At 55.9% G+C, this 13,670-nt stretch overlaps 6 protein-coding genes across 6 annotated transcripts; all 6 read right to left on the bottom strand.

The window, feature by feature from the left end:
• Positions 1–308: 308 nt before the first annotated feature.
• On the bottom strand, positions 309–2,963 carry LSCM1_05086 (uncharacterized protein; the record flags this gene model as incomplete). The annotated part of the gene is made up of 1 exon (XM_067322562.1): positions 309–2,963. The coding sequence occupies one exon, from the start codon at positions 2,961–2,963 to the stop codon at positions 309–311; it is 2,655 nt and encodes an 884-aa protein (XP_067178425.1).
• A 451-nt stretch (positions 2,964–3,414) lies between these two features.
• Positions 3,415–3,690, bottom strand: LSCM1_05085 (uncharacterized protein; the record flags this gene model as incomplete). The annotated part of the gene is made up of 1 exon (XM_067322561.1): positions 3,415–3,690. The coding sequence occupies one exon, from the start codon at positions 3,688–3,690 to the stop codon at positions 3,415–3,417; it is 276 nt and encodes a 91-aa protein (XP_067178424.1).
• A 283-nt stretch (positions 3,691–3,973) lies between these two features.
• LSCM1_05084 (uncharacterized protein) lies at positions 3,974–4,567 on the bottom strand (the record flags this gene model as incomplete). Its single annotated transcript, XM_067322560.1, has 1 exon — positions 3,974–4,567. The coding sequence occupies one exon, from the start codon at positions 4,565–4,567 to the stop codon at positions 3,974–3,976; it is 594 nt and encodes a 197-aa protein (XP_067178423.1).
• A 289-nt stretch (positions 4,568–4,856) lies between these two features.
• On the bottom strand, positions 4,857–5,585 carry LSCM1_05083 (uncharacterized protein; the record flags this gene model as incomplete). Its single annotated transcript, XM_067322559.1, has 1 exon — positions 4,857–5,585. The coding sequence occupies one exon, from the start codon at positions 5,583–5,585 to the stop codon at positions 4,857–4,859; it is 729 nt and encodes a 242-aa protein (XP_067178422.1).
• Positions 5,586–5,838: 253 nt separating this feature from the next.
• Positions 5,839–6,603, bottom strand: LSCM1_05082 (uncharacterized protein; the record flags this gene model as incomplete). Its single annotated transcript, XM_067322558.1, has 1 exon — positions 5,839–6,603. The coding sequence occupies one exon, from the start codon at positions 6,601–6,603 to the stop codon at positions 5,839–5,841; it is 765 nt and encodes a 254-aa protein (XP_067178421.1).
• A 4,338-nt stretch (positions 6,604–10,941) lies between these two features.
• Positions 10,942–13,353, bottom strand: LSCM1_05081 (uncharacterized protein; the record flags this gene model as incomplete). The annotated part of the gene is made up of 1 exon (XM_067322557.1): positions 10,942–13,353. The coding sequence occupies one exon, from the start codon at positions 13,351–13,353 to the stop codon at positions 10,942–10,944; it is 2,412 nt and encodes an 803-aa protein (XP_067178420.1).
• Positions 13,354–13,670: the final 317 nt, after the last annotated feature.

Below are 13,670 nucleotides of genomic sequence, written 5' to 3'. Positions count from 1 at the left end.
CTTAACTCGGAGGAGTCGACGCGGTTGAGCAGTCGCTGTCGGCGCACCTGTGCCTAAGGGGAAAAGGAGGAGGACATATGTAGGGCGGACGTGGCTACGTTGGGTGTTCTCTCTTGGTGGAAGTGGCGGTTATCGGGGGTTTGACTGCGAATTTATACCAGTCACGCTCTGTGAAAAGTCACTGCAGATGACCAGCGCGAACGGGTCGGCAGCATCCAAAAATAAAACGAAAAAAAAGATCACCCGCACCTTGTCAACGGTGTAGGCACCACGCGCAGCACCCCCAGAGACAAGCAGAAGAAGTAAGCCTACGTGTGCCAAAACTCATCATCGTCATCATCATACCGGAGAAGTCGCTGCCTCTGCGACTTGGACTTCTTCGGCGTTTTGCTGCCCGCCTCCAACTTCGTCGACTCCACAAAGATTCGAGGACGAGGGCACAAGTCGTCATCGTCTTCTCCATCGAGCGTCTTCTCCTTGTGCGTCGCTACTGCGCACCACTTCATGAAGAGGACCACGTCAGAAAAGTGATCTGTTTGTAGTACCCACAAGTTCGCATTCTCGATGTAGCTGTCCATGTCGCTGGACGCAGAAAGAGGCGTGCGGAAGCATACGACGACCTTGACAGCCTGCATGAAGTAAAGGAGGTCGCTCACCTGCAGAGGGCCGAAGCGTGCGCCGACAACTTGAAAATAGACCTTACGTGTGCCGAGTCTGGAGATCTCGCGGTGTAGCATGCGGGCAGTGTGCCACGAATCTACTTTGATCAAGACGCCCACCTGCACACACTGCGCAACGTGCTCCTCGTACTCCTTCTGAGACGTCAGCTGCCGCCGCAGTTGCACGCTTTGCCACGTGGCCTTGAGCACCACTTCATCGTCTTTGCTCATAATTCCCTGTGTCAAGCGCTTCGTCGTGCCGTCTGGGAGCGCAAGAGTCCCTACCGAGGAAACCTGTAGGGCGCTCGATTCAGACTCTCGATTCCTCTCCGCGAGGTACGCACCAATGGACTCATTGCTCGCTGAAGCCCCTGGCGGCAGCGCCTCCGGCCGCCTCTGCACCCCGGGGGGCTTTTGCGGTGGTCCGTAGAGGAGTTGGCATTCAAGCGAGTCGGTGATGCCGATCTGGCCGTAGTCGCCCAGATGAGCGAAAGACACGTCCATTCCACGCGGGCGGAGGTAGTGCAGCTTCGTCGTGAAAATCTCCACGTACCATTGCAGGCGTTGGCGGTACGCTTGTATGCGCACGCGCGAAGCGAGGTCCGTCATGGACAGCACATGGATTCCGGCGCCAGGGCACCCGCTCATACTGTTCTTGTCAATAAGCGTGACGGCCATGCCAGGGTACGCCTTCTCGACACGGTTACCCCAGTAGTCCACCAATGCGTGTACCTGACCCTCCGCCTGATCGGCGATAAAGTGCATTCCGTCAGTGAGGACGCCTTCCTGGACGATGGCAGTGATCACTAACGACGACGTGCTGGTGCGGTTCTGGCGTGTAGACTGCGTCTTGACACTATTGAATGCAGAGTTCAGCCGCGATCGAGGACTTCGCTTCTCAAACTCGTTTGCGCGCTTGCGCTCCTTTAGATCGATGCTCCGCTGGATCTCCTGACGTTTGCGGTTTAGTCGAAATCCCTCTTCGTCGAACAAGTGCTTTGAGGACTCTAACACAACGGCTTGCACAGCGGCGTTGTGCTCTTTGTGCCCGATGGAGTTGCTGCGACACGTCGGAGGCGCACAATCTCGGCAGAGCTGCAGAAGGCGCCACAGGAGAGGAATATGGGCTCCGGTTTTCACCGAGACGCACACTCCGTAGCATTTGCGGAGTAGCTGCACCTGTGGATGACGCTTGCTTCCCTTGTACGCCGGATCTATCGTTTTCATCGGTGCAAAATACTCAGCCTGCGGACGCAGATTGGTGAGGAGGCTGTCGCTGCTACTACAAGTGCCCGACGCCTCAGCGGCCAGCGCCTCGATATCTTTTTCTCTTTGCAGGAGGCACATGTCGAGCCCAATGGAATACAGTTCCTCCTGGATGCGCAGCACCGACTTCTCGGCCGTGAACGCATCGGACAAAAGGTCAAGTTTGCTCAAGGCGACAATCACTGGCTTATCGACGTTGAGGGCAACCTTGATCGTCTCGTGAGTTTGACTTTCGATTCCCTCCGTGACGGAGATGACCAGCACGATGACATCAGCCACCAGCTGCACGTGAAACCGAGTTTCCACAAAGATGCGGTGTCCCGGAGTGTCGATGAAAGTGAAAAGATCGTTGTCAGTACCTGGCCTCGGTATTGTGAACGCTCGAACAGACTGTGTGATGTGATGCGGCTCTTCAGCGCCGATGCGTGACCCCTGCAAGGCATCGAGTAAGGCAGTCTTACCGTGATTCACGTGTCCCATGACTGCGAAGACAGGAATGCGATGCTGTCGACGGGAGCTGATGCGCTCCAAATACCTCCTTCCGGTCGAGGTGTAAACGTCGGCATCATACCACTGGATCCACCGGTTCGGTACAAACGGAGACCCACGCTGCCGTGCTGCTTCTTCGGACTCTAGCTCTCGGAGCGATTCTTCCCTGACCTTAGGAGGTAGACGTGAGAGGAGGATATTGGCCCCAAGCTGGTAGGGAACTAAGCACGTGGCAAGTCGATCATCTGTGAGCTTGTACTTCTGAGCAATAATTGCCTCGACCTCCTCCCTTTTCAGTGTAGTAAGCGGTAAGCATAGCTCTCTTGCCTGCTCCTTCGCCTGGTCTAGAAAGGCACGCGAGTGCAGGTACGGTGAGGCGCTCGTGATCTCCTCGTAAAGCTGAAGTTCTAGCTTTGCTCCCTGACGGTTCGCCAGGTTGGCAAATGTCTTGGAGTCCAACACTGACGGCAGTAGAAACAGGGCCCCTTTTCGGTGTGTGTGCAGAGCAACTCGCGTTGCATATAAGTAGCAGGCAGCGCGATGTCGCATTACATGTCTTCAAGTTTTGAGCTTGAAAGCAGTGTCTTCTTGACGCTATCTTTGAAGTAGCATGAAGTGGAGAAGTAGAGAGGCGGTACGCCGGAGATGGCTGGAAGTTTTGCGAAGTTGCACGTGACACCGCGCAGAAATACTCGAGTGACACGTAGTAGAGGGCAGTCCTAGCCTGCCCCACTTCGCAGATGCATAAAATAGTGCCTTGCGTGGGCGAGCACGCCTTGCAAGGAGCATGTCGGAGCTTTTGTCAGAGAATAAATAAATTTATAGTCTCTTTTCCTAGGGAGAAGCTACAAACTCAGTAGAACGCTCAAAGTAATCATCGTGAAAAAAAAAGAGTATTGATGACAGAAGCGAAACTATTCTTTTTCCCTCAGCAACTCACATGACACAGTCACGTATCGCCGTCCGACAGTTAGTCACAGTCACTGACCGTTCTACCTGCTCACGCCTTGAAGAAGTAGGCGATAAAGAAATAAGGAAACAACGCATAGGCACACGTGTGAAAAATGCCAATGTCGACCCAGATCGTGTGAAGCATCTTATCTCGGGACATCACATAGCTAGGGTGCGTGTAGTACACCGACTTCCGCGGCCCGCGCACAATCTTGTCAGCAAGGCTAGCGCACGGCTTCTCCGACTGCAACGACACCGCGCGAAGCTGTATCCTAGTGGCGGCGTTTGCGGCACCCGCCCAGCTCATCGTCACCCCTCGCAACATGCTGAATTGTACTGAGATGCTATGTAAGGCACCTGCGAACTAATGCGCAGCTCTGCGAACGGGAACGATAAGGAATGGAGTGTAAGGCGAGATGATGTTAGAGAAAGTTGATAAAAGGGAAGGAGATGACGGCTTTCGAGGCGATACTTGAGCCAAACTGATCCTCTTATTCACGTCGCTGTCCAAGTAGCCCGCTCGAGGCAGTAGTGGATCACATAGAGTTTTTTTCTTGCTCATTTCCAGCACATCACACTGCCAAGAATTCAAACGCGCACTGCCCTTCTTACCTAAAATCGAGAGTAAAAAAGGTTTCCCCCTCCCTCGTATGCGTTCCGGTCACGGTGAGGTTGCTTTCGCCCAGTAGAGGATGCGTGGCACCCTTGATAATGCCAACTGTGTATAGGAGAACATCTCTATGCGACACATTGCCGGCTAACTCCTCGATGTAACCATCTTTTGAGCCCTCGCCTTCTGAGCACGCCAGCGTCTGGACACGGTCCGACTCTTTGAGCTGAGGAAACCCCTGCAACCAGCGGAAGTCGTTGTCTGACAAGCAATACATATTGTCAATCGTCTTAATCGAGTCAACCTTCTTTCCAAAAATGGACTTCCACATGGTGTACCCAACATAGCGGACGATGTCGGTAGAGGTTCCAGTAAAGACCGGCTCGCGGTACAGAAGCCGCTCCATCAGGCGCAGTCCAATGATAATTCCCTGCTGTTCGAGAAGGTGATCCTTCTCGAAGTCGGCTGCGGCCTGTTCATCGGCACTGGTGGACTCTTTCAGCCTTCTTGAACATATGTGAGTAACGGCCTCCAGTGTAAGGGCAGAAGATGCCGCTTCGCTCACATGCGCCGATCGCGCTTTCGAATCCATCGAAAAGACGCGCTTCAGCCACGTAAAGACTTCAGTGGTACTACTGGGAAAGAGACAACAACATCGGCGAAGGAGATAGAGGAGTGTCATCCGCAACGCAGAGCCGGCGGCATATCACATCTCTCCCGAACAAGGGCCAGCGCACGGGAAAACACCAAGCTTTGAAGACCTACTAAGCTTCATGTAGTGATCAACGTGAGAAAAGACACTCCCTTTCAAAGTGAGCCGATATTTTTTTGCTATTGTTTTATCCCACTTTCCTGCGGCACGTTCGAGCCGTGAAACTAGTTTACATGGATGTATAGCTGAGCTCCGCCATCACATATGGACAGTCCTTACGAACTAGTCCCATATCCTCAGTATATTCGGCCAGATCCCTCTGCAGAGCTGCTAAGACACCCTGGCCCTCGACAACTCTTCCAAAGCAGACGTATTTCTTGCTCAAGTGATCGAGCTCCACGGTATCAGTGGTGAGACAGATGAAAAATTGTGATCCGTCAAAAGATGTGGAGCTTCGACAGAGCGATACTGAACCGTAGCCGTGCGGCACGCGGCCAAGTTCGCTCTCCAGCTCGGCTGCTGGAATGGGTTTGGCGGCTGGAACAACCTCGCCAGTCTGAATTCCTTCTTTGGTCACGCGCAAAAAACGACAGTTTTTGTAGACGCCCTGTTTCCCGCGACTCTTATCAGTTGTGTTAGACCCAGGTATGTTTTGAGCAACCAGCTCGCATGCCCTGGGAGCGCGACCGCTGTCCAACTCAATGACAAGTATCCCATAAACATCGGTGCCCTTGTCGATACGCAGCAAACAGTTCTGATTGTCAATATCAGTTTCCTCAGCATTGTGCGCCTTTGTCTTCGCTGCAGCCTTTCTCGGAGGCATTGTGAGCTGAAGTGCAGAGCGCACGAGAGGTACAATTTCTTCCAATGCTGGAAAAGCAAAGTAGCGGTGACCGTCCACGTGAACAGAAAAGAGAGGAGACGTCGATAAAGGCCCAGAGGACTTCGATGCAATCATGGTACGTTAGAGCGTCAAGTATGCGTGTTATCCGTCATCTCAGCACCCTTCACCAACCACTTAAAATGTGCGTTTGCCCCCATCTCTAGCAAATCAGTATTAGGGTTTGTCTTTGTAAATTGACTAGGTATATTCGACCGACAGTTCGCTCGTAGCAACAGCTCCATGAAAAGCTTCAGCAGCTGTCTCACTCTCAGCCTGTATCATTGCATCAAGAAGATGGCTGCGAAGGTATGCGCTATTTTTTTTTACATCAGTACTTCAGCAGGTCTCCTGGAGGATGATTGATTTCCTCATCACGCACTAGATGCGCTGGCCTGCAAAAACTGTCCACAAACTCGTCTAATGTGAAAAAGCTGTCACTTTTAATATATGCCTCGAGCATTTCTATCTTGGGGAACAGCTTTGGGTAGTTCACCTTGGCGTTATCGGTAAACACGCTCTTCGCCCTTCCCACCTGACTGCTGCTGTGAGAAGCAAGCTCTGCAAGGGAAGACACGTCGTGAATCACCCCTTGTGTGATTTCTTCAGTGCTTTTCTCAGACGATCTGACCGCTAAGGATGATGGCGGTACTTTGTCTATCAGGGTGATGTCAGGGCAAATTGTATTGGGAACATCGTCGTCGAGAAACAGAATGCGCACGCTGCTTGTGTCAACGGGTTGCACCGACGTCATCTCTTCTGCAAAACGGAAAACGTATCCCTCTGGGCCTTCCACCACCAATACAAAATACTCGCCGTAGTCAATGATCAATGATCCGAGTTTCTTACTCTGAGAAGCATCAAAGAAAGGGTTCACTTGGTCACATTGCAGCTTTGACTCGAACGCCAGCTTTTCCCACGCGTCATCGAATGAGGGATTTTTCTTTCGCCCACAGAAAACGGCCCTGAGCTGAAAAGGATAGGCAGGGTCGTACTGCTTGACGTCGATCTTTGCCAACGCCACGTCCAGAACAGACGGTCGCTCGGCGATCCTTTCCACTGCGCTGACTTGCGCATCTACCTTACGCGGAGGCATCGCCCTCTTCGCTTTAGTTAAACTGATAAGAATGCTTGAGAGTGAGGTGAAGGAAAGTTTATTGAGAAAAGAGACTGCACGTGTTTGCATACTGCCTGCTTCAAGGAGACACAGGTGAAGCCGCGCCTCGATTTCACTCCTCCAGACATGTGAAAGGCGTCGGGAAGGGGTCTCCATGCATTGAGCCAAAAGGTTTTCCAAGGCGGTAATTCCCCGTGTATGAAGATAATAGCAGATGCCATGTTTACCTTTCCCGATTCCCCCTGACAGTTTCTAAAAGGCTACATAGAAGGGTGTAACTCCTCATCATCCCCTACAGACACGAGCAACGCTTCAGCAAACTCAAACGAGCTCGCTGACATGAAGGCCCTCGCCATTCCCCACCCAGCCGAAGCACGGAATACAGTTAACATTACCTCCAAGGTGCAAAAGATAAAGCTTCGAAAACTCTGAAAAAGCTTCAACTTTGCAGATCCCGTACCACAGCTTGCGCCTTAAACCACCGTAGGAGACCCCACCTCCTCGTCATATTCTTCATACAACAATTGACCGCAACCCCCCTAGCGCACGCCGCCGCACACGCAAAGCTGGCCGTCATCCGCCGCATACGCCCCCAAGCAAACCCCCCACATCGACGAGCAGCCCAGCACCCGAAAAAAACATTTCGGCACCTTAGGCGCCACAGCTTGCATAACACTGACCCATCTGCTTTGACGTGCCCGCCTCCCCATACAACAAATAACCCCCACGACTCGCCCAACCCAAAATCAACACACACTGGCCGCGGGCCGACGCCGCCCCCCTCCCCAAACGCGGCCCGCGGCGGCCCCGCCGGCGCCCCCAACCGCGGCACCCCATCGAGACATCGGAGCCCAACCCCCTTCAGATTCTCAAAAACGCCCTCTGTAGGCCCTGGCCGCACACATCGGCGGCATCACATTTCGCCAAGCACCTCATACCCACAAACCCTGGCACCGCCAAAGACGGGACTACGCCAGAGGGAAGGAGGAACGCCTGGAGTTTCCGAAAGGCGCGCCCCAAGCCACGCCACTGCCCCGAAGCCCCACACACATACCAAACGGAATAACAAGACGCAAAGCAGAAAAAGCCACAGAGGACGCCAAAGAAATACCCCTACTTGATTTTAAAGGAATATTTGAATTTTCTTCAGACCGCCCACCGGGACTCACACTTGCGGCTCACTTTCCAGGGAAACAGATGCGCGCTTACAGCACTTAAAACGAAACAGAAAAGAAATCGATACCAGAAAGCATTCTCATTGCCAACATCTCTTGCGGAACAAAGTTTTCCCAAGCCACCCCGGCACTTACTTTGCTCGATGCAGCCGGTGTGCCCTTGACGGAGCCAACGAAATCAATGAACGCATCACCCTTTATTCTTTTTTAGAACGCTTACTGTACTGCAATCCGAGAATTCGCTTCGACGAGGAAGGGGCACCACAGCAAACAGCGCGGGCGCCCATAAGCGGAAGAGCCCCCCCCCAGGCCCCCGGGGCCGCAAAGGACCTTGAAGCCAAACCGCCCGGTTTTCCTAACCCAGTGGACCCTACCCAAACCCTTCAAACAATGTAACGGGCGCGCAGACCAGAGGCTTTCCTTGCCAGACATAACCGGTGGGCTCCTGAATAGCCGTGATGCGGGGCGGCTTTTGCCGCCCCCCGAAAAAAGGCCCCGGTTCGTGTCGGGAGAATGCCGCCAGCCCCTTTCAGCCAGCCTGAATGAAAGTTCGAGACGGCACGTCTTTTTGCTGACCTCGCTTGAAGAAAAACGAATAGCCCCAAGCCTCTGCCACAGCTCTCTCCTAAAGGCCTGGGGGTGATCTGTGCATCTTCTGCCCCTTTTCTTCCGTGAATAAGCAAAATAAAACGTGCAAAATCATTTTCGGGCACGGGTATGAGCATCGGCTTTTTTCCCCTATGGAAAATATCATTAATATCATTTTTTGCTATTTCTGAGCCTAGAGAAGAGCGCCACAACCATTTTTTGGCAGAGCCCACATAACTTGACAGGGGCGAGCCACGTAGCACACCAAGACTGGCGCCCAAGAGAAAGGCGGCAGCCGCGGGATGAAGGCCAGCCGCCCGCCCTACGTCTTTTTTGGCACCCATGCCGCCTACATTGAGGCCGCCCGCCTATAACGAAGGTGGTTACTCAGAAGGAAAAAATCGTTTTGCGCGCCCTTTGGCCGATAAGATTTTAGCCGGGAGTAGGGTGGGTATTAAAGGCGCAAGGGCCGCCATTGAACAGCACGGGGAAGCCCACTTTTCACATCCCGCTTTGCGCGTTTTGTGCGGTGGCTGCCCAAATTTTCCGTTTGTCAGCCACTTCCTCTGATGCTTATTTTTTTCTTGAGCGCGTCTCGCATTCGAGGGTGGGTTGCGGCCATGCGGCTGTGAAAAGGAGCCGCCGTACTTCTACAAACGCGCCGGCGCTACAGCCAGCGGGGCGGTGCCCCCTGCTGAAAACTAGGTCCGTCTCGCCGTGCCATGTTGCGTTAAATTATTTATATAGATTTTTTTCTGGGAGGGGTGACGTGGGTTTCTTGCGCTTGATACTTTCGATGCGTCTGGGGACGCGGGCAAAGTGTGTCAGAGAAGCCGACTGGGGCTCTTTTTCCTTACGAGCCCCGAAAAGGCCGAGTGACACGGAAGCTTGGTGGTGGTGGCCGGCTTCTTTGCTCGCTGCTTGCGCATTGTTATGCCCCTGGGGTTCCGAAAGTTATTTATTTTTTTCTTATATTTGGGCACTTCATATTTCCTCCGTTTTTCTGGAAAAATTGAGATGGGGCCATAGATGCGAGAGCCGGAGGGCTCGAAAAAGAAAGGAACCAGGATTCTGCTTCAAGAGATGGTGGCTTTTTGCGCGCCGGCATTACGATGCTTTCTGGACCCCTCGTGGCTTGTCATCCGGCCGCCGGGGCGTATTTGCTAAAAAAAAAGGCCAGCCGCGCGCGACTCTTGCACTAAGGATTCGCGCTGCGAGGCGATAGAAGAAAGATGAGGCCTCCCAGCGGTAGGCGTTTGGGTGGGTGTACGCTGGAGGCGGCGCAGCAGTGCGCTGATGTTGGTGTGGGAATTTGGAAGCAAGTAGCCTGAAAGAGTTTTGTGGGCAGAGTATCTTCGAAGGTGCGAGGTGTCTTATCCTTTGTCGGTTGCTTTCGCGGCCTAGGGGGAAGCAGGGAAAGTCTTAAGGGTATTTAAGAAAGGCTGAGGGCGCGGAACGGCTGTGCGTGGCGCGTCTCCCGCGTGGTGCTCTCAGGGCCATGCGGTGGGCGGCCGGGGCTTAGGTTTTCTTCAGCCTAGCGAAAGCTGTCTTAGTCGGGGGCTTGGCTGATGCGCCGGGTTCGCTTTTCCCTTTCACCATTGCATGTGCAAGCCCGCCCTTGTCTACGATGGGCCTTCCTTTTCGTGGGGCCCCTTGTCCATGCTTAGTGCCCTTTCCTTCCCCTCGTGGCGTTGGGGCTTCTCTGTTTCTCCCCTGGCGTTTTTTTTTCGAGGAAGCAGTCACCCTTAACCTGGGTGTCGGCTTGCTTCGTGCGCTCTGTTTGCTTTCTGTTCGGTGGCCGCGCGCTTCCTTTCACGGCGTTCGGGCCTGGCGCTTTGCGTTGTTCAGTGGAAACTTGCTGAGGGCGTGGGCGGGGGGGTCCTTAGCGGGGGGCCCCAGGCTAGCCGCCTCGGTTTGGGCCTGCCCAGCCGCGGGGGGGCGGTCGCCGGGGGTGCGTGGCGGCGAGGCAGGGCCTCCCGGTGCCGAAGGTCATGGGCCCGCGGAAAACGGATTTCGTGGTGGGTGATAAGGGAAACGGCCCGTCCCCGGGCGGGTCGTTTTCCTTTCGGCAGGGGTGACGTCAATTTTTTTCTGGGGGCCCCGCGGGTTCGTCGGCGCGAGGGTTTGGTGCGCTTGGGCAGGGGCAGGGGCTCTTGGCGGGGTGGGGAGGGGGGGCGGGTCTCTTTTTGCTGGGCGCTGCCAGGGTTCTGTTGGGTGGGGCGGCGTTTCCCCGCGCCCGTTTTTATGCAGGGGAATTCGTTGGGTTTCCCTCTGTGGTGAGGCTGGCGTTTGCCGTGCGGTGGTGGTGCCCGCGGTGGTGGTGGTGGGTGCGTGGCGGGTCCAGGGGCCCGGCGGGGTGTCCGCACTTCAAAAAGGGTTCCCTGTTCGAGATGAAGTGCTTTCTTTTTCAGGCAGGTGCGTTAGCATTTGTGTTGCTGTTAGAATTCTTTTTTCTGTACCCAACTCGCTCCCCTCCTCGCTCTCTGAAGGGGTTGGATTTGCTCGCTTCACCAGTTGCGGTTGTCTCGCGCCTTGTGGCCGCCGGGCCCCGCGCTCACACGCTCAGTCGCTGTGGTGCCTTTGCATCGTCGAGCAGAGCCAGCAGGATGGCAGGATCGACGTACCACGGGATGAAAAGACGTCCGCCGTCTCGAACGTCACACCGGGAGGGCGAAACGATGATGGTGAGGCCGATGCCGTCTGGCGTGGCAGTTCCCTTGAGCGGTGCACCGTCGTTGCGCTCCAACACGGCCCGCACCGCAGTGGACTGCGCGAACACCTTGATGAAGGATAGAAAGTTGGCCAGCGGCAAGGCGGGGTCGCGGCTGACGTAGCCGACGCCAGCCTTTGCAAGGATCTCCTCCGCTTCGCGGTTGAGCGACGACTGCTCCACCACCTCTTCTAGCCACTCGGTGAAGCGCGCGGGGTTGTCGAGCTGTGTCGCTGTGAGGATGACGTTGTCGCAGCCATCGGAGCCCCCACCCACCCACCCCGCCGGCACGCTGCCGTCCGCGTCAGTGGAGCTGGGCCGGTGCGCAGGCGCGTCTGGGTCATAAGGAAAGCACTCGTAGAACACATTGAGAGGGTGCATTGTAGGCGCATGCTTAGCAAGATACTCGCGGTGCACGTAGAGGTGCTTCCACATCTGGTGCTCGCGGTGGGTGTCCATGTTGCAGACGCGTGGGAAGCAGTTAACCGGACCACGGTAGCGGAAGGGTGACGTGTCGTCGTCGTCGTCGGATGCTACGCGAGTGAACTCCTCCTTCACAATGCTCTCGCGCAGCGGCAACAGCTCAAAGAGGGTGCGCTTGCACTGGTTGGTGGACTGTACGACCCTTTTCAGTGCACCTCGTAGGCGCAGTAGGAAGGCGCGTAGGTCTCTTGTCAGCGTCACGGACACGGAGAAGAAGAGCGTCTCGGCGGTGGAGCACGTCAAGTGGCGCCCCACGAGAAAGGCTGGTGTGTCCTTGCCGCTCTTCTCTTCCCCAGGCCTGTCTGCTCGAGATGCGTCCACCAACGGCACTGGCGGCGGTACGGCGTTCGCAAGCTCGGCGTCATCCTTCACCAATTCGTCCGTCGCGTCTGCTTTCCAGGTGAGGACGATGCTGCCACGGATGGTTGGCCGCGCCATCTCCGCTAACCGTCGGCATTGTGCGACGAGTTCCGGCGTCTCCAGCGACTGCGCCGCTATGTCATCCTGCACGCTGGCTGGTGTGTCACAACTGTCCTGCAGGCGCATCTTCTCCACCGCTTCCGAAACGGCGCCGCTGTCCGCAGCAGCGTCGAAGTGACAACACAAATCGCCGGCAAGCTTCTGGAGTGTGCGCAGCACCATCGCCGTGGCGGCACTGCTCTCGCCTAGGTGCGGTGCCACGGAGAGGTGAGCCTCGGAGCAACCGCTGCTTTCCTCGTCCTGCAGCCCCAGCATACCTGATATCAATCGGTTCACGTCTACGATCGCGAGCTCTAGCTTCAGCCGGTCGAAGCTGGCGGCCTCCCACTTGCCGAGTTTCGCTGTGATATCAGCGATACTGTCTGCAGGATAGATGATGCACTTCAGCTCCTTTGAGATGCGAACGTCGGCCGGGCAAGACGCGCCGCAGGTGCTGCTGCTGCTGCTCGCCACCCCCTCATCGCCGAAGCACTGCCGCCGCTCATGCAACGCCCCTTCAGGCAGATCAAAGATGAGTGCGCCCATCAGCACCAGCGGCTTCATCGCCATGTCCTCAATGCGCTGCCCGCGCGGCCGAGACCCGGTGCCGATGCCTTGTGCCACCGCCGAGTAACGGTTGTCCACGTACTTGTGGCGCTGCTTCACAACGCGACGCACAATGATGGGCAGATTCTGCGCAAACCTCATGATGCACGCCGACATCGACTCCACGTAGCGCGTGTGAAAGAAAGCAACTGCCTCGAAGAGGGCCGCGGAGTTGCTGCCACACAACACCGCAGGAAGCTCAGCGCAAAAGGTGTGCACACGGCGCATCGCGACCGCCTCCCGTTGACACACAGATGAGACGTCCTCCAGCGTAGGGGTGAAGAACGCTCCAGTGGCGGGGCCCTGCGATTTGCTGAATAGCGGGGAGGATGACGAGGATGGCGCATCGCCCGACTGCTGGTGTACGTGGTAGGCGATTATCGCCTGCCGCAGCGACTCCAGGGCTTCCTGCGGGTCGTAGAGATCGACGGTCATGCTGGTGGCGCTGCGCCCCTGCCCCGCCGCCGCCCCGCCGCAGCGCTGTGCCTCCAGCGCCTTGAGAGCCACGCGGAAGGCGTCGGAGAGGTTGCGGAAATTCTCATTTGCGTTAGGATTGTTTGGGTGCAGGTCGGGGTGGCACCGCAGCGTCTGCTGGATGTACGCCTTCTTGATGGATGCCTGCGTGAGGTCAGCTGTGGGGGAGAGGGAAAGCACACGCAGCGCTTGGCGAGGTGTCATGACGCGCCATGGGTGGCTTTGCCGCAGCATTGGGAGAGAGGGGGAGGGGGGAAAGGCGTTACCTCTCTCTCCGTTTTGGGCCGTGACTCATGCACCCCTCTGCCTCTTCCCGTTACACGTACTTACACACTCCTTCAGAGAGGCGGAAAGAAGAGGACCAACACACACGCACGCACTATCCGCGCGTTTACAAAACTGTGAAGCGCAGTCGTACCGCCGCCTTCTCCACATCGCTCTCTGCCTCGTCAAGCACCCCACTACCACGGTAGCGCGCGCACGAAGCAGTTGTGTGTGTGTGAGGGGGAGGGGCGTGGAGGCGAACAAGGGAAGAGGGAGAAGAGGCGTCG

The sequence above is a fragment of the Leishmania martiniquensis genome, chromosome 24 (genome assembly GCF_017916325.1).
Source record: "Leishmania martiniquensis isolate LSCM1 chromosome 24, whole genome shotgun sequence".
Classification (NCBI taxonomy): domain Eukaryota; phylum Euglenozoa; class Kinetoplastea; order Trypanosomatida; family Trypanosomatidae; genus Leishmania; species Leishmania martiniquensis.
Note: the sequence above shows the minus strand (reverse complement) of the source record. Positions and strands in the feature narration are given on the sequence as shown.